The sequence below is a fragment of the Phacochoerus africanus genome, chromosome 15 (genome assembly GCF_016906955.1).
Source record: "Phacochoerus africanus isolate WHEZ1 chromosome 15, ROS_Pafr_v1, whole genome shotgun sequence".
NCBI lineage: Eukaryota > Metazoa > Chordata > Mammalia > Artiodactyla > Suidae > Phacochoerus > Phacochoerus africanus.
The window spans coordinates 59,955,401-59,982,274 of record NC_062558.1 but is presented as its reverse complement, the minus strand read 5'-3'; the positions used below and the strand labels follow the sequence as shown (position 1 = coordinate 59,982,274).

The 26,874-nt window shown below is 45.8% G+C and overlaps 1 protein-coding gene across 1 annotated transcript in view; it reads left to right on the top strand.

Moving 5' to 3' along the window:
* GNPAT (glyceronephosphate O-acyltransferase) overlaps positions 1–26,668 on the top strand; it is a 36,428-nt gene extending 9,760 nt beyond the window's left edge. Inside the window, exons 3-16 of the mRNA XM_047760016.1 lie at positions 7,118–7,294; positions 9,776–9,905; positions 13,702–13,829; positions 14,141–14,216; positions 14,994–15,145; positions 15,263–15,393; positions 17,210–17,433; positions 20,106–20,348; positions 21,699–21,778; positions 22,658–22,798; positions 23,923–24,022; positions 24,102–24,195; positions 24,944–25,005; positions 26,195–26,668. Of these exons, the coding sequence (XP_047615972.1) occupies positions 7,118–7,294; positions 9,776–9,905; positions 13,702–13,829; positions 14,141–14,216; positions 14,994–15,145; positions 15,263–15,393; positions 17,210–17,433; positions 20,106–20,348; positions 21,699–21,778; positions 22,658–22,798; positions 23,923–24,022; positions 24,102–24,195; positions 24,944–25,005; positions 26,195–26,238 (1,782 nt within the window). The 3' untranslated portion in view covers positions 26,239–26,668. The remainder of the gene's footprint in view (positions 1–7,117; positions 7,295–9,775; positions 9,906–13,701; positions 13,830–14,140; positions 14,217–14,993; positions 15,146–15,262; positions 15,394–17,209; positions 17,434–20,105; positions 20,349–21,698; positions 21,779–22,657; positions 22,799–23,922; positions 24,023–24,101; positions 24,196–24,943; positions 25,006–26,194) is intronic.
* The last annotated feature ends 206 nt before the right edge of the window (positions 26,669–26,874 follow it).

Below are 26,874 nucleotides of genomic sequence, written 5' to 3'. Positions count from 1 at the left end.
AAGAAGTTCCTGTTGTGGCTCTGCGGAAATGAATGCAACTAGTAACCATGAGGTTGCGGGTTCGATCCCTTGCCTCGCTCAGTGGGTTAAGGATCCGGTGTTGCCCTGACCTGTGGTGTAAGTTGCAGATGCGGCTTGGATCCTGTGTTGCTGTGGCTGTGGTGTAGGCCAGCAGCTGCAGCTCCAATTCAACCCCTAGCCCTGGAACCTCTATAGGTCATGGATGTGGCCCTAAAAGGCCAAAAAAATAAAAATAAAGTCCAGTCAATTCCAAGGTATAGTGAAGTTTGGGGACCACCCACTAATTTTAAGGAGTAGAGGGCACTTTTGTTCATGAATCTGGAAGTAGTTCAGTGGGACTGGACTGAAGAGAGCAAAGAAGACAGGATTTGAGACCAGAGAGGTTGGCAGGGGCCACATTGTGAAGGGCTTTGTAAGCCATCTAAAGGAATTAGATTTCATTCTGCATAGAGTGCAAAGCCACTGAAGGGTTTTGAGTTGGAGTGTGTCATGATTAGTTTTGGGGTTTACATGTAGAGATCCTGCTTTGACTTTCAGCTAGGAGTTTAGTCAGGGTCGGGGCCTTGGGGAAATTCTTTATTATCTTGATTCTGCTTCCTGTTTTCTTCTGATTTGGACAAATGACTTGTGCTATAATCCTTTTGTTTTGATCTGCCATGATCTACCTTGGAGAAACTGTTGGTCTTCTCTGATTGGGCCAATTTCATAAGTTAAGTGTCTTTGTCAGTTAGACAGTGGTTCTTTGTTAGACTTGCATAGAGAACTTTTGCACAAGTTAATTATTATCCACGAGTATGTAAACTACTGTGAACACAAGAATTTTTATTTCTCCTTTTTTTCTTTTATTGCTGCATTCTTGGTGCCTAGCACATAGTACACATTCAACAGGTATTTTTCGAATTAATGAAAGAAAAAAATACTTCGGCCGTATCCACAGAGATTCTGATTTAATTGGTCTGGGTCAGGACCCAGGCACCAGGAATCTCTCTTTTTCTTCTTTTTTTTTTTAAATTTTAAAATTTATTTTTATTTTATTTTTTGCCCTTTTTTTTTTTAAGGGCTGTACCTGCGACATCTGGAAGTTCCCAGGCTAGGGGTCGAATTAGAGCTGCAGCTGCCAGGCTACACCATAGTAATGAGGGATCCGAGCCGCGTCTGCAACCTACACCACAGCTCATGGCAATGCCAGGATCCTTATCCCACTGATCGAGGCCAGGGATGGAACCCACATCCTCATGGATACTAGTTTTTGTTACCGATGAGCCACAATTGGAACTCCTCTCTTCTTTTTTAAAAGTTCCCTAAGTAATTCTAATGCCCAGCGTAGTTGAATGTGACTGGTGTAGGCCGGTGTCTTCCAAACTTGGCTGGGCTGCTGAGAAAAATCGTATGGTCTAGATAGATTTGAAGTGTTATAAATTCTTTTTTTTTTTGGTCTTTTTAGGGCTGTACCCATGCCATATGGAGGTTCCCAGGCTAGGGGTCGAATCAGAACCCCAGATCCTTAACCCACTGAGCAAGTCCAGGGATCAAATCTGCATCCTCATGGATACTAGTTGTATTTGTTAACTGCTGAGCCACGACAGCAACTCCCACCTGTTCTTGATTATGCAGCACAATTGGGCTGTTTTACCCAGTAATTCTGTTTCCCTGGTGAGCTCTCTCCCTGTCTCCAGAATGGCAGTTTTAGTTGCCCCATCCTTCTTGAACCTCCAGCCCTACTTCCTTCTCTTACTTTCCTTACAACTTCACAACATTTTAACCGTTAAGTGAGAACTTGCTCAGCTTCCTGTGATCAGGCTACTCATTTACCTACATCTAATACTTGTCATTTTCTTCTTCTCGCCTATTAACAAGGAAGACGGATCCCCTACTGTTTGGGTTTAATCCCTACACCTCTCCTCTGAATCCCACCTCTTGCTCCTGCTCAAGGGCCTTGCTCTATTGTCTGTTCCCTTCTGTCTCAACTTCTTCCTCTTTGTCAGCTCTTCACCATCAGCATTGGACATGCGTACTTCTCTTCCAGCTTAAATGGACCTCCTTCTCTGCTTACTGCCCACCTCCTCTTCCCACTTCTGCTCCACTTTTGGAAGAAGTTGGCTGTGTTTTCTAAGCCTGCTGTCCTTCCTTCTCACCCTTCACATACCACTCAGCTCACTGGAATCTGCTTTCCACCTGCTGTAGTAGCACTTCCTGGGATTGTGAATGACTTCCTTCCTTGCGGCTGAAATCAACCTCCTGTGAATCCTTGAGAGCTTTTGGCCCACGCTCTCCTTTTTTTCCATGACCCTCTCTTCTCCTCACCCACCACATCTCTTTGATTACCCATCAGTTGTCTTTATGGCCTCTCCTCCTTTGCCTGTCTCTTGACATGCTGTTGTTCCTCAAGGTTTTGTTCTGGCCCTTCTCATTCTGCCCACTTCTCATTCTACCCACTCTCTGGGCACTTTTACTCATTGCCAGAATTGTACCTTCCTTAGGCTGCTGTCTCTGCATTGTAATATTACTATGTAATAATGTGTATTAATAGAGTAAATCATACAGATTAGGATTTATTGCTTCCACCCAGATCTCTTTTGAATTTCATACACATATTTTTATACATCTCCTGGAATAGCCACTCGGAAAATCCCAAAGCACTTATGTTCAGGATGTCTAAATCAGACTCTTTGATCTCCTGCCCCAGCCCTGTGAAGTACACTACCCAGATTTCCCTCCTCCAGGAGTGGCCCCTGTGTGGTAGTTGCTCAGACCCATACCTGGATGCCATCTCCAGCATCTTGCTCTCCTCTTACGTGCTGTGTCAGTCACTGAGAGCTGCCGCTTTGCTGTCCTAAAAATAGCGCTTGTCTGTCTCTTCCCAGCTCTGCAGCCACCCCTCTATCTCAGGTTGCCTTGTGTCACAGAACACAGTGGCAGCTGTTGGCAGGCTTTAGCCAGGGAGAGCTGTGATGGCTTCCGTGTTCAGGAGAGTGCTTGGGTGTGCCATGTGGAGGACAGACTGGAGAGGGACAAGACTGGGAGGAGGTGTCCCGAGAGTGTGGCTTGTCTTAAGTTTCCCGGGAGAGGGTCTGAAGGGACAGGATAGCCCTTGGGCAGTTGCCTAGAATACGAGGTCAGGTCGTTTTCCGCTTCTCTGCTTTCTCCCAGGGCCTTGGAGATGCCCCCTTCTCTGACATCAGCCTGGTCCCTGGGCTCTTCATCTGCCCAATTCCACCCTGTCCCCAGGGGTCTCGTACCTGCCCCTCAGCCTTCCCCATCCGCCCAAGCTGGCGTAGGCCTCTCCTGTCTGGAGGCCTCTCCTGTCTGGAGGATGTCCTCTCCTGGCCACGGATTCTTTGTTTTTCATGCTCCTGTTCCCTCCTCCTGACTCCTCAGAAGTGTAGGATGTCCTCTTCACACCTGGTTTCGGAGGACTGCTGTGCCTCACCCAGTAATGCTTACTGTGGGGCTCTAGGCGACCCAGGACAAGGGGCCCTTTTGGTTCCCACTTTGGCAGTTATGCTGTGCTGTCGCTTACCTTGACATCTGTGGCATCACACATATGTGATGGTTCTCCTCTTAGAGCTTCCTTTTTAATGTCTTGTAAGTTCTTCCTTCTGCCAGTGTTTCTCAGGATTGCATCTTCAGCCTTTCTCTCTTCCTCCCTACAGTTTCCCTGATCCTTTAATTTTACTTTTCTTCAGCCATGCCCATGTCATGCAGAAGTTCCTGGGCCAGGGATCAAATCTCTGCCACAGCGGTGACAATGCCAGATCCTTAATGCACTGTGCTGCCAGGAAACTCTGTCCCTGATCCATTTTATCTGTTCTTTATTGTTCCAGTTCTCTAGTCTACTGATACCCAAACAAATCTCTAGTCTTGGCTAGATTATTGGGGTTCAGACTTTTATCTTCAACAGTCCTGTTCCCTGCTGGTCATCTAATTTATATGTCTCAAGAGCACCCAAAATTCACATATCTGACTTCTTTTTTTTTTTGGAGGGGGGTCTTTTTTTGTCTTCTTTTTAGGGCCGCACCCGAGGCACATGGAGGCTCCCAGGCTAGGGGTCTAATTAGAGCTGTAGCCACTGGCCTGCGCCACAGCCACAGCAACACAGGATCTGAGCCGCGCCTGCGACCTACACCACACCTCACGGCAACACCAGATCCTTAACCCACTGAGCGAGGCCAGGGATCAAACCCGCAACCTCATGATTCCTAGTCGGATTCATTTCTGCTGCGCCACAATGGGAACTCCACGTATCTGACTTCTTAATCCCTGCACCGCACCGCCTTCTGCCCTGGTGGGTGGTTCCCTCTTTTGGAGAATGATCCCACCATCCATTCTGTGGCCTGAAACAAAATTAAGCCTCATTCTGCCCTTACCCTTCTCTTCAGCACCTATTATCACCATCGTTTGGGCCTTTTCCATCTCTGGCCTGCACTATTTTGTTAGTTTCCCAAACGTACTCCCTCTCCCAGGCTTCTTTCCTGAAATCCATCCTTCACGCCAGTCTCTGGATTTCTCCCTTCTCCCTCTGTCCACTTCTGCCTGCTCTTCCTCCCCAGCCTTTGTCAGGATGATCTATGTAACTGTCTCACCAGTGTCCTTAATTCTCCCATGCCCCTGTCTGCTGTCCAGCTGCCTCTCTGTTCATGTCACAAGTCCCTGGCTGCTCCTGGGAGGATGGGCAGAGCTGGCAGGTCAGTAGTCTCCAGACTCAGGACCCCCTCTTTTTTTTTTTTTAAATAGGAATTTTATTTTATATTTTATTTATTTTTTGGTCTTTTTGCTATTTCTTTGGGCCACTTCTGCGGCATATGGAGGTTCCCTGGCTAGGGGTCCAATCGGAGCTGTAGCCACTGGCCTACGCCAGAGCCACAGCAACGCAGGATCTGAGCCGCATCTGCAACCTACACCACAGCTCACGGCAACGCCGGATCGTTAACCTACTGAGCAAGGGCAGGGACCGAACCCACAACCTCATGGTTCCTAGTCGGATTCGTTAACCACTGCGCCACGACGGGAACTCCCAGGACCCCCTCTTAAGTCAGTCCTCTCCCTTCTCCTCAGCCCTCCCAAACCTCATGTTGCCTTACGAGCTTATAGACTCTACCCCTCTTTCCATTAGCAGACCAGTTTATTTTTTTCCTTTGGGATAATGAAAAGTATTAGAAATTATCTTTCTCCAATTACCATTCCATGTCTTCAAATGGATCCATGTCTGCACCCTCTTCACGTGTGCTTTTTAGTCTGGGCCTGAGACAGGGCCTCTACTATCCTGGTTGAGATGTGCCTGTGTCTATCCTGAAGCCATCCATCCCTTTCAACTTCTTCTGAGACCTTTGGCAGGCATCCTCTCCCTTTCCCTGTCTTCAGCCTTTCTCTGTTGACCTCTTCCCTTTAGCCTATAATCAAGTCCAAGGCCACTGAACTGTACACAAAGATGGTTAAAATGGTAAATTTTATGTTGTGTATATTTTATTATAATTTTAAAAGATGGAATGAGATAAAAAGACAAAAACAAAACAAAACAAGAGTTCCCTTCATGGCTCAGTGGCAACAAACCTGACTAGCATCTATGAAGATGCAGGTTCATTCCCTGGCCTCGCTCACTGGGTTAAGGGTCCAGTGTTACTGTGAGCTGTGGTGTAGGTTGCAGATGCGGCTCGGATCCTGCGTTGCTGTGGCTGCGGCGTAGGCCCGCAGCTCTAGCTCCAATTCGACCCTTAGCCTGGGAACTTCCAGATGCCATGGGTGTGTCCTTAAAAAGCAAAAAAATAAAACAAAACAAACAGTCCAACACAAACAGATCCAAGGCTTTCCAACTTGGTAAAGCATTTTTGCCTTAACTGTTAATCCTCTCTCTCCTCCTCATTCAGACTTCTCAGTTATTCATTCTGTAGCCACTGTCTATTTCCCCACCTCTGTTCATTCAGTCTTCAGTCTGTTTATATTCAGTTTGGATTCTGTTCTGACCATATTACCGAACCTTTCTTGCTATATCACTATTTCAGATGAGCTCTGAGTCAAATAAGGGAGTACAGATTCAGAGGAAACAGTTTATCCTAGTCCCACACTCTTGGGCCTGCCCCTTTAAAGTCAAGATCTGGAGCTAGGTAGAGGATCACTCTGCAACATTTGTGAACTGTTTACTTTGAAATGGTATTTCATGGGTTATGTTAATTTCACTTCAGTTTTTTGAAAAAGGGAAGCCACTCCCTTGCTGCAGGTAACTCCAGCATCCCCTCTTCCCAAAGCAGAGCACTCGCCTGTGGGAAGGATAAATATTATTTATCATATAGACCTCACTCTTTTTCAAGGTGCTTGCTCAGGGGGAAGTTAAAGGATCCAGGTGGGAGTTCCCATCATGGCTTAGTGGTTAACGAACCTGACTAGGAACTCCAAGGACACGGGTTCCATCCCTGGCCTCGCTCAGTGGGTTAAGGGTCCAGCATTGCCATGGGCTATGGTGTAAGTCGCAGACGTGGCTCGGATCTGGCGTTGCTGTGGCTCTGGTGTAGGCCGGCAGCTATATAGCTCCAATTAGATCCCTAACCTGGGAACCTCCATGTGGCATGGGTGCGGCCCTCAAAAGACAAAAGCCAAAAAAAAAAAAAAAAAGGTCCAGTTAGTTTGAGGACAGAACCTGACTTATTCCCCTCCAGGCATTGGCAGTCCCAGCACACAGCCAGCATTTTGTTCTCTGCACAGACAGATGGGGTGTTGTGTGCCGTGTGAGGGGGGAACAGTCCATGTGAGCTCTTGGGTGTCACTGATTCCCAGTGTTCTGCATGTCTGATACAGTGGATAGTTATTTCAGTAGACTCCTATGTTTTTACCTGGATGTTACCTCCTAGGAGCATGGAGCAAGCAGACAAAGAGCTGCAGCAGTCCACTGAAAGTAACTGCTAAGTATAGGTTCTAGAGTACTAGATCTTGAGCAGCAACTTATTTTAGAGAATTTGGGTGGAAGCTTGCATTATGTCAGTTTAAAATAAGAGGAAAACATGTATAACATCGGTCATTTGGAACTGGTCATACTGATTTGAGCAGGAAGAATGTTGACTTTTCTTTTTCCGAAACATGTCCCTGCTTTCCCTCTTCCTTTCAGCTTTGCAGGGAATCCCTCCAGTCTGTGGAGGTCCTCCAAGAAGAGGCCTGTGAGATCCTCGATGAGATGAGCCACAAACTGCATCTGGGAGCCATTCGGTTTTTCGCCTTTGCCCTGAGCAAAATATTTAAACAGATTTTCTCGAAAGTGTGTGTAAATGAAGAAGGTATTCAGAAAGTGAGTATCGCTCTGTTAAGAGACTCTCCTTCGCTCCCTCCTGATTTAATCAGCCCTCATGCATCTCACCTCACACTAAATGAGCAGGCCCCAGTCACCAGGCGGCCTCCAGCCTGAGCTTTCACCTTCAGACCTTCAGACCTCAGAACTAACTTCGTCACTTGGTTACAGACTTTATAGACTAATCTAATACCACATGTGCACCAAAGTTACAGAAGTAGTAAAACACATTTCTATAGATTCACCTACAACATTTTCTTTTTCCTTTCCTCACACACCTTTCTGGTGTGTTTTTCCTATAACAGGAATGTTCTTGGAGTTCCCTTGTGGTGCCAAGGGCTAAGGATCTACCAAGAGCTTGTCACTGCTGTGGCTTGGATCACTGCAGTGGCTCGGGTTCAATCCCTGGCCCAGGAACTTCTACATGCTGAGGATGCAGCAAAAGCAAACCCCACCACCACCAAAAAACCAAGAACCTTTTCTTATAGTGTAATTATCAAAACAACAAATTAACACTGATAGGATGCTGGTAATGCAGATCTTATGTATCTTTCACCAATTGTCCCAGGTGTATCACGTATAGGAAAAGAAAGTCCTACCTCCTGTGTTACATTCAGCTTCCATATCTCTTTAGACTCTTAATCTGGAACAATTCCTTAGTCTTGGTTTGTGTTTCATGCTCTTGCTTTTGAAGGAGACAGACTAGTTATTTTGTGGTGTCCCTTGATTTGGGTTTGACTCATGTTTTCTCGATTAGGCTCAGGTTGTATCCTCCCCATTGTATCAAACCAGTAGCACATGGCGTCTCTTTGCCCCGTCCTGGTGAAGGGCACTTTTGTCATTTGGTTACGGTGCCATCTGCCAGGTTTCCCCACCATCTGCCTGCTCTTTGTTCCTCTGTAATTCGTAAATATCTTGGGAAGAGAGACTTTAAAAATGGTTCATTGTCCTGTTTTTCATCTTACTTTCCTCTTCTAGTTTTTATACCCACTGACGATTTTTGCTTGAATCAGCTGTTACTCTAATGATTGCCAAATGATGATTTTTTTAAATTCCGTCACTCCTGTCATTTAATAATTTACTCTTTTTGGAAAGGAAGAGCTTTCCCTCTGAAGATTATTTTTATTCTTTTTTTTTTTCTTTTTTTGGTCTTTTTGCTATTTCTTTGGGCCGCTCCCGCGGCATATGGAGGTTCCCAGGCTAGGGGTCGAATCGGAGCCGTAGCCACCGGCCTACGCCAGAGCCACAGCAACGCGGGATCCGAGCCGCGTCTGCAACCTACACCACAGCTCACGTCAATGCCGGATCGTTAACCCACTGAGCAAAGGCAGGGACCGAACCCGCAACCTCATGGTTCCTAGTCGGATTCGTTAACCACTGCGCCACGACGGGAACTCCATGTTTTTTATTTTAAATTAAAACAATTATTAGGAGTTCCCGTCATGGCGCAGTGGTTAACGAATCCGACTAGGAACCATGAGGTTGCGGGTTCGGTCCCTGCCCTTGCTCAGTGGGTTAACGATCCGGCATTGACGTGAGCTGTGGTGTAGGTTGCAGACGCGGCTCGGATCCCGCGTTGCTGTGGCTCTGGCGTAGGCCGGTGGCTACGGCTCCGATTCGACCCCTAGCCTGGGAACCTCCATATGCCGCGGGAGCGGCCCAAAGAAATAGCAAAAAGACCAAAAAAAGAAAAAAATTATTAAAAATTACTCTCTTTTGGCCGCACCAACGGCATATTGAATAAAGTTCCTGAGCCACAGCTGTGGCAATGGCTGGCCATGTCTTGATGGATCACAGACCACCTTGCCTCAGTTGGTTATATATGTAGATTTCAGAGGGACAGATAGCACATTGCATAGTGAGTAATTAGAGGTTACTGACCTGAGGACCACATTGGGGAGCTCAGATGCATCCCTCCCAACGGCATGGCATCCATTCTCTCTGGCAGTGAGGCTGGTGCATAGAGACATACCTATCTTTCATTTGGCTTAGCAATTCCTAATGTTCTAATCTCCCTGGGAGAAGTTTGGTTCTGTCTTACTGAAGACCACCAGTCAGTCTAGTGCAATGGTTAACAGTTGACTTTTTAATTCACACTGACTTTAGATCCAGTCCTAACTCCACCATTTCTTAGAGGCAGGACCATGTTGCAAACAAGGAAGTTCAGGCTTAGGGCTTATTTACAAATACATGGTATTGAACAAGGCCTGGAACGTTTTTAATATGGTGCCTGATTAATATACGTTAGTGATCGTCTCCATTGCTGTTATGATCCATACAGTTTACACTTCTAACATTCTTGCATTATGTGAGATTATTTAACCACAGCTCTGAAATAAGTGTTGTGTATGTAGTAGGGGAGGCAGAAGAACATTAGTGCTCCCTGTGTACATCTACACAGTCTTCTGTTTTCTTGAGTTAAGATACGATTTTCATAACATGAAAGCTCAAATTATTCAAAATGTACCATTTGTCTTAAAGCTACAGCGGGCCATCCAGGAACATCCCGTTGTTCTGCTGCCCAGTCATAGAAGTTACATTGACTTCCTGATGCTGTCTTTCCTTTTATACAACTACGAATTACCTGTGCCGGTCATAGCTGCAGGAATGGGTATGCATTGGTTTTCTACTTTATTTTATTATTATTATTTTTTTTGTCTTTTTGGGGCCGCACCTGAACATATGGAGGTTTCCAGGCTAGGGGTAGAATTGGAGCCGTAGCCACCAGCCTATGCCACATTCACCGCAGCACCAGATCTGAGCCATGTCTGCGACCTACACCACGGATCATGGCTACGCCAGATCCTTAATCTCTGAGTGAGGCCAAGAATTGAACCTTCATCCTCATAGATGCTAGTCAGATTCGTTTCCCCCTGAGCCATGGCAGGAACTCCCTACTTTTTTTTAATTATAAAAAAGTGGTCACTGGTATGATTTTAATAATACCATTGCATTCGGAGAAAAGGAGGAAAATTGCCTCTCCCTTCTTCCTTCCAGTCCAGTCCCAGTGTTTAATAGTTTGGATTATACCCTTCTATACTGTACTTCACTCTGCCTTAACAGACGTAAGCACATAGGGCTTGGAGGTGTGGTTGAAAAATGAGATTATACTACTTATATGTATTACCTGCCGGGTGGATATTTTTGTTTGTTTATTTCTTTGTTTTGACAATATAGCAGTAGCTATCTCTCTAAGTCAATAAATAAATCTGACATTCTTTTTACTTATTTTTTTTAATTGTGGCATGATATGCAAAACATAAAATTTACCATCTTAGTCATTTTTAAGTGTGCATTCAGGGTGCATTCAATGTAAACAATGTTTACATTGTTGTGCTACCCACTGTAACTACCATCCATCCACGGAAATCTTTTCATCTTGCAAAACTGAAATTCCTCATTCTGTTCTCCCCCCCAAACCCCTGGCAACCCCATTCTACTTTTTTTTTAATTTTTATTTTATTAATTAAGTAATTAATTAACTAATTACTTTTTTAGGGCTGCCTCCACGGCATATGGAGGTTCCTAGATGAGAGGTCCAATTGGAGGTACAGCTGCCGGCCTACGCCACAGTCACAGCAACGCTGGCAGATCCAAGCCGTGTCTGCGACCTACACCATAGCTCACAGCAATGCCAGATCCTTAACCCACTGAGCAAGGCCAGGGATGGAACCCACAACCTCATGGTTCCCAGTCGGATTTGTTTATGCTGCGCCACAACAGGAACTCCCCCCATTCAACTTTCTATCTCTGTGGATTTGACTGCTCTAGGTACCTCCTATAAGTGGTATCAAACAGGATTTGTCCTTTTGTTGCTCACTTATTTCACTCAGTACAGTGTCCTCAAAGTTCAGCCATATTGTAGCTTATATCAAAATTTTCCTTTTTAAGGCTCAATAATGTTCCCCTTTCCCCCCTATTTTGGCCGTACCAGCAGCATATGGAGTTTCCGGGCCAGGGATCAGATCCGAGCTGCAGTTGTGACCTACACCACACCTTCGTCAGTGCTGGATACTTAACCTACTGTGCCAGGCCGGGGATTGAACCTGCATGCCAGCGCTGTAAGGACACTGACGATGCCATTGCACCACAGCAGGAACTCCTCCACATTGTTTCTATTCACTCATCCATCCCTGGACACTTGGGTTGCTTCCACTTTTTGGCTATTGTGCTGCAGTGCACACAGGTGTGCAAATATCTGAGTCTCTGCTTTCAGTTCTTCCAGGTATATATATGCATACACGCAGAGGATGCGTACAGTAATTTGATTTTTAGTTTTTCGAGGAATTGCCACTTGTTTTCTGCAGTGGCTGCACCATTTTACAGTCCTACCAACAGTGCACAAGGGTTCCATTTCTCCATATCCTCATCAACACTTGTTATTTTCTGATTTTCTGGGTTTTGGTTTTAATAATAGCCATCCTAGTGGTTGTGAAGTGGTATCTCATCATGGTTTTGATTTGCATTTCTCTGGTGATTAGTGATATTGAGCATCTTTTCAATTCTTTTTGGCCAATTCTATATCTTTGAGGAATGTTCAGGTCCTTTGAGCTGTGTGTTTTCTTTGTTGCTGAGTTATAGGAGTTCTTTATATGTTCTGGATATTAACCCCTTCTCAGATGTGTGATTTGCAAATACTTTCTCCCATCCCTTGGATTGACTTTCACTCTGTTGATGGTATTCTTTGATGAGCAGAAGTTTTCAGTTTTGATACCCAGTCTGCCCTCTGTGTTCCTGGGTTCCACATCCACGGATTCAATCAACTGCAGATCCAAAATATTCCAAAACAAAATTCCAGAAGGTTCCAAAAAGCAATACTTGGATTTGCCACTCACATGAAACTATTTGTAGAGTATTTACATTGTGTTAGGAATTAAAAGTAATATAATTGAGATGATTTAAAGTATACGAGGATTTTAAAAAATGTATAGGGAGTTCCCTGGTGGCCTAGTGGTTAACAGACTTGGCGTTGTCACTGCTGTGGCTCAGGTTCATTCCCTGGCCCGGGAACTTCTGCATGCCGTGGGTGCGGCCAAAATAAATAATGTATACGTGCTAAGTTATATGCAAACACTGTGCCCTTTTATATAAGGGACCTGAGCACCCAAGGGTTTTGGTGTCCATGTGGAGTCCTGGAATCAATCCCTCATGGACTCCCCCCTGCCCCTGTAGAAATCATTACCAAATCCAATGTCAATAAACTTTTCTCCTATGTTATCTTCTGAGCTTTATAGTCTTAGGTGTTATATTTAGGTCTTTGATCTATCTTGAATTATTTTTTTTGTAGGTAGTGTGACTTTTGTAAGGTTCCAAGTTATGTCTAACATTTTTATTGCCATGTAACATTCATGAGGGTATCATAATGTAGTTTTGCTGTTACACACAAGTTTTTAGTGTATTTTCGTATTGGTGCTTTTATTTCTGTAGGATTGAGTCCTAAAAGTAGAGTTACTAAGGGAAATAAATGATCGTCTCCTTTATGAGGCAGCCAGGAAAGCTGAGGTTCAAGTGTACAGCTTCACGAATAAACGTAGAAAACAGAAAAGTAAAAACAACCAGGGACTTAAGCGCTTTGAAAACATTTCCATCTATATAGATACGTGATGAAGTTATTTGAAAATTAGGGGACAGGGAAAGGAAGAACTATCTCAAAACTGATAGTAGAGGGGTTCCCATCGTGGTGCAGCAAAAGTGAATCTGACTAGGAACCATGAGGTTGTGGGTTCGATCCCTGGCCTTGATCAGTGGGTTAAGGATCTGGCGTTGCTGTGAGCTGTGGTGTAGGTCACAGAGGGAGCTCAGATTCCACATTGCTGTAGCTGTGGTGAAGGCCAAAGCTTCAGCTCCGATTGGACCCCTAGCCTGGGAACCTCCATATACTGGGGGTGTGGCACTCCCTAAAAAGCAAAAAACAAACAAAAAAAAAACAGAAAAAAAAATGATAGTGGGCCTCTTTCTCTCATTCTGGATTTGGTTTTCTTTTTAAATTTGTGCCACTAAAAGAAGATTGATGTTTTTTACCTGACACATAAAAAGGAATGGTGAGGGCCAGTTGGGCCTGACCATCCAGAGCATGGAGGATGTATGTTGATGTGTCATCAAGGTCAGCAGCTGGCTAAAGAAATCAGCACAATGACATGGTTAAGACTGTCATGTTGCCTGCCCAGGCCCCAGACTCTGGCTAGTCTGGTTGTAAATGCAGAGGCGACTGAGGAGGCTGGATGCCAGGGTCACCTCCCAGCAGGCACCTGCCCAGGGGCCCTTCTGTTCCATAATTCGGTTAGATGTTTCTTCTTAAGATTAGGGATGCCCAACATACCTGACATCTCCTAATACAATTTGAGTTGAGATATTTATAGAAAGTTTCAAGGTCTGCAAATAAATATTAACCACTCCTTCTCTTGCAGACTTCCTGGGAATGAAAATGGTCAGTGAGCTGCTGCGCAGGTCAGGGGCCTTTTTCATGCGGCGCACCTTTGGTGGCAATAGACTCTACTGGGCCGTGTTCTCTGAATACGTGAAAACTATGTTACGGGTAAATGCAGATGATTGCCAAGTACTTTCAAGCTGCCTTTTCTGTTCACTGAAGTTTGCTCTAAGGCCTTATTTAAATTCTCCACTTCTGAATGGGCTGGTTGGCTGTTTATTTTCTTCTTGTGGAATGCGCAGAACGTCAGTGGTCTGTTTTCTCTGTGTGACTCTCTTGTTGAAGTTTCACTCTGAGCAGTGTGTTTAGAGGGCTGGGGAACGGGGCTGGGAAGAGGAATCAGAGGAAGGATTTTTCACTTTGAGAGTAGGCAATGGGTTTTGTGTTTTGTTTTGTTTGTTTGTGTTTTCTCTTTAAAGAATGGTTATGCTCCTGTTGAATTTTTCCTCGAAGGGACAAGAAGCCGCTCTGCCAAGACATTGACTCCTAAATTTGGTAGGTTCCTTACAGATTGGAGGAAGAATACAAACCCAAAGGCCTTGGCTGCAGTGTCATAGCTGCTGAATAGAACTTGACCCTTTTTTTGCAAGATATTCTTTTCTTTATAAGTGTTTCTTTAAGTTTAATTGTTTATATTTATGGGCTTAGAATACAATGTACATGCTTTTAGTATCTTCCTGTTTATGTCCTCTTGTTTGCTCTGCTTTTTTTTTTTTTTTTTTTTGGCCTTTTTTTTAGGGCCGCTCCTGTGGCACATGGAGGTTCCCAGTGGCATATGGAGGTTCCCAGGCTAGGGGTTGAATCGGACCTGTAGCTGCCAGCCTACACCACAGCTCACGGCAATGCCAGATCCTTAACCCACTGAGCTGGGCCAAGGATTGGACCCACATCCTCATGGATACTAATCGAGTTCATTAACCACTGAGCCACGACGGGAACTCCTGCTCTGCTTTAAAATGTGTATGAAAAACCATTTCTCAGAGTTCCCATCATGGCTCAATGGAAGTGATTCTGACTAGTATCCATGAGGACGCAGGTTCGATCCCTGGCCTCGCTCAGTGGGTTAAGGATCCAGCATTGCTATGATCTGTGGTGTAGGTCACGGATGCGGCTCAGATCCCTCGTTGCTACGGCTATGGTGTAGGCTGGGTGGCTGCAGCTCCTATTTGACCCCTAGCCTGGGAACCTCCATATGCCTCGGGTGTGGCCCTAAAAAGAACCCCCCACCCAAAAAAAAAGAAAAAGAAAAACCATTTCTCCCTATGTTTGCAGGTCTTCTGAATATTGTGATGGAACCATTTTTTAAAAGAGAAGTTTTTGATACCTACCTTGTCCCAATCAGCATCAGTTATGATAGGATCTTGGAAGAAACTCTATATGCATATGAGCTTCTAGGGGTCCCTAAGCCAAAAGAGTCTACAACTGTACGTAAAGGATAGCCCAACTTGATGTTATTGGGATTTGAGGAAAATGCTAGTTTGCGCATCAACTAATTTCTGAATGTATTCCTGTTTTCTTTTTCCCTGTTCTGATGCTATTAGGGATTGTTGAAAGCCAGAAGGATTCTCTCTGAAAAGTTTGGAAACGTTCACATATACTTTGGAGACCCTGTGTCACTTCGGTCTCTGGCAGCTGGGAGGATGAGCCGGAGCCCGTACAACCTGGTGCCCAGGTGCAAGGCCTGCGTCTTCATAACTGACATAGAAACAGGGATGAATGAGTCATTTGTGACCCTTGAGTCAACCACTTCTAGAGCTGAAACTTGGTTATCTGAGATCACATACCAGAGAAGCAGAAAGCTTCAGTTAAATATGTTCACCAGACAGCTGTGGGGATATATATGTTAAACATGCAAAGGCAGACTATGCTCAAACACATGAAATCCACTGCCTACTCTCTGAGCAGTAAATGCTCCTCTTGATTTCTGTTCCCAGCCTATCCGCCCCCTAGCCAGTATCCTAGTAACTGAAAGTGGGAAAAAATAAGCCATTGTCAACAAGCGCATGTATGGGAACTATTGAGCTCTCTTGGTAGGCCAGCCAGAGTATGTACTACATATTATTTGTAATACTAGAAAGGATTGTTTAATAGTAGTGAGTCTCTGTTCCCAAGAAGAGTATAGTTTTATGGGCAAGAAGATGTATTAGGTTCATTGATTGATTGATTGATTGTCTTTTCTAGGGCTGCACCCACAGCATATGGAGGTTCCCAGGCTAGGGATCTTTCGGAGCTGTGGCCACCGGCCTAGGCCACAGCCACAGCAATGCTGGATCCGAGCCGCATTTGCACCCTACACCACAGCTCACGTCAATGCCGGATCCTTAACCCGCTGAGTGAGGCCAGGGATCAAACCCGCAACCTCATGGTTCCTAGTTGTATTCGTTAACCACTGAGCCACAACAGGAACTCCGAGTGTCAGGTTTTTTTAGTATGCAGGTACAGATACACTTTGGGGTTTTTTAAAATTTATTTATTTTTTGGCCACGCCCACAGCATGCAGAAATTCCCAGGTCGGGGATCGAATCCATGCCACAGCAGTGACAATGCTGGAACCTTAACTGCTGGGCCACCAGGGAAGTCCCCATTTGGATTTTCTTAATGAGGAGACATACACCACATCCAGGGAAGTAAGGGAGACAAGCATCTGCCCAGCCAGGCCTCAGTGATGCAGCATCATTCGCACTTTATCTGAAGCATCAGCAGCTAGTGGCGCCCTCGCTTCCAGCTTCATTCACCGTCAGAAGCAGATGTTAGCATTTTGCAGCCATACACTTTCACCCTGTAGATCTAAACCTGGGTTAGCCACTTGTCTATTACAGGGGGTCCTCACTGGCTACGGCATTCATGTTAAGTCGCCTTATTATGTGGCTGGTCATAGGTCACGTGTTCTCTTTGCTCCAGCCAGCTCTGTGTAGGTAACCGATAGCATCTGATTCAATGTTTGGTGATGACATGCGAGGGATCCATCAGGCAAGGAACCTGGCAGTATTGGCAGAAGCCCTAAAGCTTCTCAGAAGGGCAGTGTGGCCATCAGGCAAACTGTACAGCCCACCCAGAGCAGGCACTAGCGGTTGTCACAAGGCACGTCATAACCTGATGCATGTGGTATACAAGAGACGTGTTCACAAACGATGGATTTATTCTGTGGGGGAGGCATCAGTTTTCATAGAAGAAATGATATCTCCTGTTTACAAAGTAACACAAGTGGTGTTGGTTTGGGGTACTTCTTTTTTTTTTTTTTTTTTTTGGTCCTGGAAAGGAATAGTAGAACCCTGTTACCTTGAGTGTTTTTTGTCACCTCTCAAGAGCATACCCTCGAGTTGAATATGGTAAAGGGAAGGTATGTCCTTGCAGTGTCACCCAAGAGAATTCAGTTGATGGAAAGTGTGAGAGGCCTTCTAAAGGGTCTGTCTTCTCGCATTCCCTCTCCGTTCACATGTGTCTGAGTAACAGAACTGTAATCTGTTGTTCCCTTTTCTTCCTTTTAGATATATTCCTCAGAAACAGTCAGAAGACATGCATGCCTTTGTCACTGAAGTGGCCTACAAAATGCAGCTTCTGCAGATTCAGAACCTGGTTCTCAACCCATGGCCACTAATAGTTGCTGTTCTGCTTCAGAACCGGCCATCCATGGACTTTGATGCTCTGGTGGAGAAGACATTGTGGCTGAAAGGCTTAGCCCAGGCCTTTGGAGGCTTTGTCACTTGGCCTGGTACGTATATGGAATGTACATGATGAGAAGGCTTGCTTTTTTATTCCTTCATTTGGAGAAGTTGTAGCCTAGCCATGAAAAGCTCAAACGGACTTTGAGCAAAGCCTGCTCAGAGAAAGACAGCCTAATGTGTCCTTATCACTGTCGGGCATGGAGCGCAGCATGTGGCTTGTTTGAGAACAATTGCTCACACGTCTTTCCTCCCTGGGAGGCGCGGACTAGCTAGAGGACTTGAGTGCCTCCCCTCCCCAGGTACCTCGTAGGGAGGGGGTAAATGATGAATCTGGTAGCACTCCACATAGCCTTCCCTTTCTACCTCCCTCTTTTTACCACATTATGTTTGCATCTCATTTGCTTCACTGGATTGTAAGGACTAACCGGCTGGTCTTGTAGAACTTCACATGAGCCTCTGAGAATAGCAATCTTGTAAAAACCTCCCTGGCTTTATGAATGCTGTGCTGGGAGTTTGGGACGTATATGGCAATAGTTCGCTTAAGTTGTTTTCAGTCTCTTTGATTGAAAATTGCAGAAACTCCAGGTGGACATGCCGTCTTTCTAAGACCAGATAATTACTGATGGTCAAGTAGCTACCGTGCACTCATTAAATTCTGAGCACCTAGTGGTTGCTGGGGAGTACCAGGGGTACGAAGGTGAACGAGGTGTAGCCGCTGCTGGGCTGTCGAAGACAGGGCTGGGTGGTGATGTGTAAACTACAAGAGTGGGTTCATAGAAATTCAGACTGCAGGGGGTTACTGAGACTACGCCGCGCTGCAGCGCGAAGGAAAGGCCCGCCTCAGGGAGGATTTCGTACATGTAACTTGGGAACCCGTCTTGTTGGGAAGGCAGGAGCTCTTCCAGATGACTGATGGGGTAGAGCCCTGCAGTTGTAGGAGTCAGGACAGCACCGGGCACCCCTTGACCTGCACGTGGTGGGTAATGCTAGAATGTTGGGTCTGGGAAGGGAGTGATGGAAGGTGGAGACACAGATAGCAGCTGGATCATAAAGGCCTTGAGGTCTGGACTGGCGTCTCTAGGTCTTGGGAGCATTTGTGCATCTTAGGCAGGGAGGGGTGACGGGTTGGCCTGTAGAAAACCACCTGGTCTCAGCTTTAAAGATGGACCACAGTGGGAGAGACCAGAGGCAGCAGGACAAGCTGGAAGGCTGGTATGCCCAGGGGAGCACTTGCGGGGCTTGAGGTGAGTGGCAGCGGAGCAGGGGGAGGCGGAGAGGCTTAGGAAGAATTACCCGCAGAAGTGCCACCCAGCTAAGTGCTGGTCACCAGCAGGGAAGATGAATCAGCATCTGTTCCCAGGATTGCCATGGTCTGACAGCAGGCAAAGGACATGTTGCCCAGCTGGAGCAGTGTGCCTGCTTTGTACACCTGTCAGCCAGCTCCTTGGCTCAGGTAACAGTAAAATTACTTCCCTGGCCAAGGGTATGTGTTAAATATACTATCTTTATTACACTTCTCTAATTCTAAATCCTTGGCTATCTCTCAGCCAGTGCATTGTCAGGGGATGACCTGCCAGGAGCTGTTATGGGTCCACTTCTTTGACACCTAGCCTGGGCACTTCCGTATGCATCTTTTTTTTTCTTTTATTTCTCTTTTTGTCTTTTCTGGGGCCACACCCGTGGCATATGGAGGTTCCCATGCTAGGGGTCCAATCGGAGCTGTAGTCGCCAACCTACACCACAGCCACAGCAAAGCCAGATCCGAGCCATGCCTGCGACCTACACCACAGCTCACGGCAACACCGGATCCTTAACCCACTGAGGGAGGCCAGGGATCGAACCCGCAACCTCATGGTTCCTAGTTGGATTCGTTAACCACTGAACCATGCCGGGAACTCCCTCAGTCATCTTTGATGTAGGGAACCAGAACACCTCCTTGGCAATCCTCTGCTGGGGGCGACCTGATGCTGACATAGCCCCTCTTGGGTTGCCCTGTGGTTTACCTGCAGAGTTGCCAAGCGACATCCTTGACATCTTGGAATTGGTCTGAGCAGGGGAGGGGGTGTTGCCTTCTCATCTTAGTATTGTTAAGTTCACACACATGTGATTTTCTGGTCATGTAACTTGCTATCACAAAACCTTTGGATACCCTCAGTTCCTAAGGAAGTGTGGTTGTTCAGTGTGGGAACTGAAGTGCATTTCAGAATGGCTGACAGATTGGGGCTAGATAAGAAAGTATGTTCTACGTCCTTAGAGTTGTTATGAAATGGTGTGTTTAAAATATCCTTCACAGGAGTTCCCAATGTGGCTCAGTGGTGACAAACCCGACTACTATCCATATGAGGTTGCGGGTTCGATCCCTGGCCTCACTCAGTGGGTTAAGGATCCGGCATTGACATGAGCTGTGGTGTAGGTTGCAGACATCACTCAGGTCTGGTGTTGCTGTGGCTCTGGTATAGGCCCGCAGTTCCAATTTGACACCTAGCCTGGGCACTTCCGTATGCTGTAGGTGCAGCCCTAAAGAAGCAATAAATAAATGCATACATTATTCCTCACCTATGATATCATGACCTCAATGGATAGAGCCTAAGACCAGGACCAGGCACTTGAAAATAAATGTGTTGGGTCACTGGCGTTGATTCAAACTGGGCCTAAGATCCCCCACAGCAACCCCTACCATTTCTTGGCCGTTTGCCTGAGCGAATTGTCTTTGTTGCAGACAGTGAACCTGCTGAGGAAGTTGTCCAGTCCAGCATCCTTCTGCACTCCAACATTGTCAGCCTCCTCAGAGACCAGGTGGCTCTGAAAGTGGACTCTGGAGCCACAGATGTGGTCGATGGACTGATTTTCCAGCATGTCACCCTCCTCATGTGCTCGGCTTACAGGAACCAGTTGCTCAACGTCTTTGTCCGACCTTCTTTAGTGGCCGTGGCACTGCAGATGACACCCGGGTTCCGTAAAGGTGACCATCGGGAGTGTGGTCTTGCATTCTAGAAGAGTCCTGGCCATTCAGCTCCATGTAGGGAACAGTGTTGGAAGCCTTGTGGTGTGCAGACCCCAGGCCAGCGAAGGGCCGTCTGCTTAGAATTGGGGAACCGTGAGGGACCTGGGAAGCTGTCTAGTCTCAATCCCTCATTTTATAAATAAGGAAAATTGGGCTCCCACTTACTTAAGGAAGGATCTGGGGCTAGAGTACAGCGCTGCCTTTCTCGGGCGGGGGCTCTTGTTCTGGGGTCAGTTCCCTCGGAAGCAGATGGGCAGGTGAGTGGCCGCACAGATATGCGAGTGCTGTCCTTTGAGGACTTCACAGTGAGTGAAATAGCTCCTCCATGAAGGCCTGTGGTCGAGGCTGGGGGGGTGGGGCAGGGGAGGGGGAAGGGGTGGTCCACCCAGGCTGCACTTGAGAGTTATGGGAGGCTGAGCTCCACCCCAGAAGGTTTCTGATTCCATTGGTCTGGGGTGTGGGCCAATGTGGTTTTTGTTTTTGTTATTCAAAGCTCTGTAGATAATTGCAAGGAAAAGCCAGAGTTGAGCCACACTGAGCTCTGCTCCAGACCTTTAAGCCTTAGAAGGAACCTCAGGGATCCAGGGTTTTATGAATGAGGAAACCAGGGCCCAGGGAGGTCAGATAACCTAGTTCAGGACACAGAAAACTCAGATCATGATCTTAGTTCTCTCTGAGGCTTCTTACATCAGGATTCAACATATGTGGTCTTCTAGAGTGTTGTGAACATCCTGAAATTGGGGGTAACCATTTGTGCCCATATGTCTGTGTTTTTGTGATGAGAAAATTCATAGCACGTGTTGGAAAGATGAAAGAGGTCTATAGCCAATGGGCAGGGTTGCCCCAGTGTCCGAGGGATAAGCAGTAGTTTGTTATTGTGTGCCAGTGGGTTCTGGTGCTAAAGCCGTTACAGACATCAGCAAACGTGAGTGTGGGAGGGAATAAATAGCCGCTCCTTTCCTTCTCTGCTAGAGAACCATTATTTAGGGAAAACGAAGGACCCTGGCTTCTGGGCAGTGTGGTCTCTTGCTCATTACCGGACCAACTGCTTAGAGGCCTGGTTGTAATTGAGTCTCCACCATTGAAACGATGGTGTCTCTGTAGGTAAAATCTGGATTGGTTCTAGCTTCCTTTGGGGCCTTAGTTCTCATCCCTGCCACATGAATAACATGTTATTCATGTGGCAGGGATGAGAACTAATCTATCTATATATATGTATATACTGCATTTTAGAGTACCACGGACTTCCAGGTACCCCCTGGACATTTACAAAGCAGTTATAATTTTATATAATGAATTTATTTCCAGAGGATGTCTACAGTTGCTTTCGCTTCCTATGCAGTGTGTTTTCAGATGAGTTCATCTTTCTGCCAGGAAATGCACTGAAGGTAAGTCGTTGCTGCCAGAGAGCAGGTGTGCTTGTGGGGTGAGTTCTGGAGACATTGGGCTTGGATTCACAAGGGTGCTTTCCCTTCCTTCAAGGCTGCTTGTGGCAGAACTAAAGAAAATGTGCTCACACACAGTTCAGCACACCCTATTTTAATTCTCAGTCACGTTTAATCAATAATTTAGGGATCATTTGGTGAGAGGAACCCCATCTTTGAACCATTAATGCAGCCACTGTAAATAAACCAACTCTGTTATGTTGTGCATTTACCAACCAGCACACAGTTTCCAGCACAACTTGTCGGAATGAGTTGGGCCTTTTGCTTCGAGATGAGAGAACATTGGTCTTGCCTGGGAGTGTAGACAGTGGTAAGGGATCGGGTTCCCAGAGCTGGCCTGCCGGCTCCCGGGGGGCAGGGCAGTGCCAGGACCCACACATGGGCTAGGTGTCTGTCATTGAGCTGAGGGGCGCAGATTTCTTCAGTAGGCAATGAGGACAGCTGTCTCTGAGTGCAGCATGATTCTCAGTATTTTTCAGACTTGCTGCACGCACTTTCACTTAAATGTGAGGAGCACGGCTGTGCGAAATGAAAGAAATCTATCGCCCGGGTCATGATTTTTAAGGCTTATCAGTTTTCCACATGTTTGCTGTATTCAAAGTTCAACGTTTTGAGTGTTGGCACCATGCTTCTCTGGCTCTTAACAGCCAGAACCATCTGGGATGGGTTGTGGAAATAGCTGGTGTTTTTTCTTTTTTGGGTTTTTTTTTTTTTTTTTTCCTGTTCTGAGAGCACATGGCTGCGTATCCTGAGCCTCACAGCCGATTGTTGACTCGGTTATGAATTGGTGGATGCATTCTGTCTTCTCCCTTCCCCTTCCAGGACTTTGAAGAAGGCTGTTACCTGCTTTCTAAAAGTGAGGCCATAGAAGTGACGACAAGGGACATCCTAGTTACAGAAAAAGGAAACGCTTTGTTAGAATTTTTAATAGGTCTCTTTAAACCTTTTGTGGAATCTTATCAGGTGTGTAAATCTTTTGCAAGTTTGCCTTCACCCTCTCATGCTTAGATTTCCACCGTGTACTTATTTCTGGTCTGAAGGGCAAGTGTCTTCCCCAGGTGGATGGTACAGCTAGAGAGATTAGTGACTAGGATGGATGATTTCCCCTCTCAGGTGAAACCTTGCTCCCTTACATTGGACCTTGGTCTGTCACAGGCCTGAGAGGGTAACAGCTCTATGATGCCAGGAGCACAGTTACACCCCAACACCTGCAGACTGTATCTTACGTCTTTTGTTCTTAGCATGTAGTAAGGTACACAGTAGGTATGCAATAAACTAAGAATTCAAATGACAGGTAAAGTCAGTTACTTATATTACCACCAAGTGGTGATGTTGGAAGAGAAGGAAAAAGTTCAAGTGCAAATATCTGAAGGAGTGAGAGCTCTCAGGAGCAGGTGCAGAGAGGGGATGGTGTCTGTGCCCAGAGGAGTTGTGTGGGGATTCCAGGGGAGTCAGGGAGTGTGAGGCGTAGCCTCGAGAGGACCCATATGTATCTGCCAGAAGAGGGCCCTGTGACCTCCCTCCAAATGCTGCTCAGAGGCACCGGGACCAGCTTCCTGCACAGCAGGGCTGAGGGCCATGAGTGACCCGCTGTCAGCCTCCTGGCACCAAGTCGGACACTTAGTAGTACTGGATGAACGCTGCTTCTGCCTTGAGCACCTTCCTACAGTGCAGATCATCAGTGTTTTAGGGCCTAGCATGTTGCCAGGTGTTTTCAGAGCAAAAAAAGCTGCAAAAACTCTGGCCCCTCTCTTCCTAAGCAGCGTTACGTTAAGGAAATAGAAATTTACTTAATTTACTGAACTTGCACTTTGTAAAAGTGAAAAACTATAATGACATTTGATAATGTCAATATTATTTCCAGCTTTCTTTTTCTAATTCTAAAAAGTAATATAAGATCAAGAGAGATCTAAAAATTCCGCAACTTTTCTATACTCAAATCTTTGGAGGTGCTGGGGTGGTGGGGGTGTCTTTATTCTGCTCTAATATAGTATCATGCTGTTAGAAGGGGCAGGGTAAAATTATTGTTTATCTTTTTCTCTTTTTCTTCCCCTTTCTGTTCCTCTCATCCTCCCTCTTAAAATCAGATAATTTGCAAATACCTCCTGAACGAAGAAGAAGACTCCTTCACTGAGAAACAGTACCTGGTGAAAGTTAGGAAATTCACTAGTCAGCTTCTCGATCACGGTGAGTTAAAGCCCTGTGGTTAGTGATTTCCACAGTTAAGAAGAGACTAGTCTACTCACTCTCCCTTCCCCAATTTTAGGCATCTCGCAATGTTACGATGTATTATCTTCCGACGTGCAGAAGAACGCCTTAGCGGCATTTGTGCGGTTCGGTGTGGTGGACAAGAAGAAGGTGTAAGTACTGTGCACGGTACCACGGGCCTCAGGTCCAGAGAGAGGCGTGGGAGTGTCTCACCTAGTGACCGTCACACTGTGCCTCACTCTTCCATCTCCTGCTGAGTCAGCTCACCATGCGTTACTATGCAAATTTATTTTATTTTTGTCTTTTGTCTTTTTAGGGCCGCACCCGTGGCATATGGAGGTTCGAAGCCTAGGGGTCTAAACAGAGCTGTTGCTGCCAGCCTACACCACAGCCACAGCAACACAGGATCTGAGCCGCGTCTGCGACCTATACCACAACTCATGGCAACACCAGATCCATAACCCACTGAGCAAGGCCAGGGATCCGACCTTCAACTTCATGGTTCCTAGTCGGATTTGTTTCTGCAGCGCCAAGATGGGAACTCCACCATGCAAATTTTATATGGTTGAGTAAAAATTATATCGAAGCTAAGAAAGGAAGTGCTTTAGGCCAGCATTTTGGCTTTGACCTAATATTGAAATTTATAGGTTAATTATAAGAAAGATTTGTGGGGACCTGTAGTGTTTGTGTGTGTGTGTGTGTGTATTCTTATGTATATAAAAATATATGTACTATACACACAGTATTGACACGCATACACACACATGCACCTTATATATTCAGCTATTTAAGGTTGGTCTTGAGAAAGACTATTTAAAAGTAGTCTTACTGTATAAATAATGAAAATTGTCTTTTCCTCCTAGTTTATGCTATAAGGAAGCTTGTTACTTTTTCTCCTAGAAATAGTGATACTGTGTTTAATGTGAATGAACCTGCCGCAACAAAGTTAGAAGAAATGCTTGGTAAGTACAGCTTAATAAAATTTGGTGGATTTTCACATTGTATTTATCAACATATAGTAAAACAAGAAAGTATGGCACCAAACACTTCATCGAGATGAACAGGAGTAGAGTTTAATATATTCAGAGAGCCATTTCTATCACATAGCAATTTCTCAAGGAAACTAAGGAAATCAAATCCTTTGTTGCTGTGGCTATGGCATAGGCTGGCAGCTGCAGTTCTGATTCAATCCCTAGCCTGCGAACTTTTTTTCTTAAAACCAAAAAACAAAAAACTGAATTTTAGGAGTTCCCGTCGTGGCACAGCAGAAACGAATCTGACTATGAGCCATGAGGTTGCAGGTTCGGTCCCTGGCCTCGCTCAGTGGGTTAAGGATCCAGCATTGCCTTGAGCTGTGGTGTAGGTTGCAGGTGCAGCTCCGATCTGGCATTGCTGTGCCTGTGGCGTAGGCCGGCAGCTACAGCTCCGATTGGACCCCTGGCCTGGGAACCTCCATATGCCTCACGTGCAGCCCTAATAGGACAAAAAAAAAAAAAAAAAAAAAAGAAAAAACTGAATTTGAATCTGGTAAGAGAGACATGAAGCTAAAACAGACCCCAAAACCTTCATTCTAGGGATGATGGAATTCATTTCCTTTTTTTTTTTTGTCTTTTTCTAGGGCCACACCCCGAAGCATACGGAGGTTCCCAGGCTAGGGGTCCAATCGGAACTGTAGCTGCTGGCCTATGCCACAGCCACAGCAACACAGGATCCAAGCCTCGTCTGCGACCTACACCACAGCTCACAGCAATGCCAGATCTTTAACCTAATGAGTGAGGCCAGGGATCGAACCTGCAACCTCATGGTTCCTAGTCGGATTCATTAACCACTGAGCCATGACGGGAACTCCTGGAATTCATTTCTTAATCTCAGAAGGCAAATGTGTGAGTGCGAACCCACTAGAACATACAGGACTTGAAGTTTAGAAAACTTGAATGGATTGGAATTCTGGCTCTGCCCCAGCCGGGGGTGCTGGCCATGCCCTTGCTCTTTCAGAAGCTGCTGCAAAGGGTGCTGGTGTCTCTGTTGGTGCTTTCTCTAGGTGTTGGAGCCTCTAGAACTCTGCAAGGATCAGGGGTTTCTCTTGCGTGAGCAGTTGTATAGGGAAGGTAGACTCCATGTCATCTCATGAGTTGTCTCTTTTCACCTAAGGCTGTAAGACACCCATAGGAAAACCAGTAACTGCAAAGCTTTAATGATTGCCAAGTGGTTCCAGAAAAATTGGTCCATCATCCAAGCCTCGTGTGACAACAAACAAGGCAGCAAAGGAGGAGACCCATCTCCTTGTCCTTCATAAGGCTTCGAGGACAGCGGACTCGGGAGAGAGGAAGAGATGATCAGCTTAAGCAGTCAGTGAAATCCTCTCCTTCACCATGGTTTAAAAGGCATTTGTATCCAACTTTGTGTGTGTTTTAAAATAAAATAGCCTTTTGGAAACATGTTTGGAAAAACAAAGCCCAGCTCCTGTTAACGAACACTTTTCAACTTATGACACGTGTTAAAGTCTTCTGTTGACTTGTGAGTTAAAGTGCACAGCATCATCTCTGAAGGCTCTGGCTGAGAAAACTCCTGGAAAGGGCTTAACTTACACTCCTTGGCTTTAATTAAAGTTGCCTCTCACAAGTACCTGATTGACAGAGAAATATTACGGCGTTGCTATCTCACATTACATTTTGCCACCCAAGGGCCTTAATCAGTAAAACTGAATTAGAAAAAGTGTGCAACAGAGAGAAGTGATGAGATGAATCACAAATAGGGTTAACGACTCAGGGGAAGAAAAGTTTGAAATAAGTTGGGTGAAGAGTAAAAATCTTGACAGCCGGCCACACCTT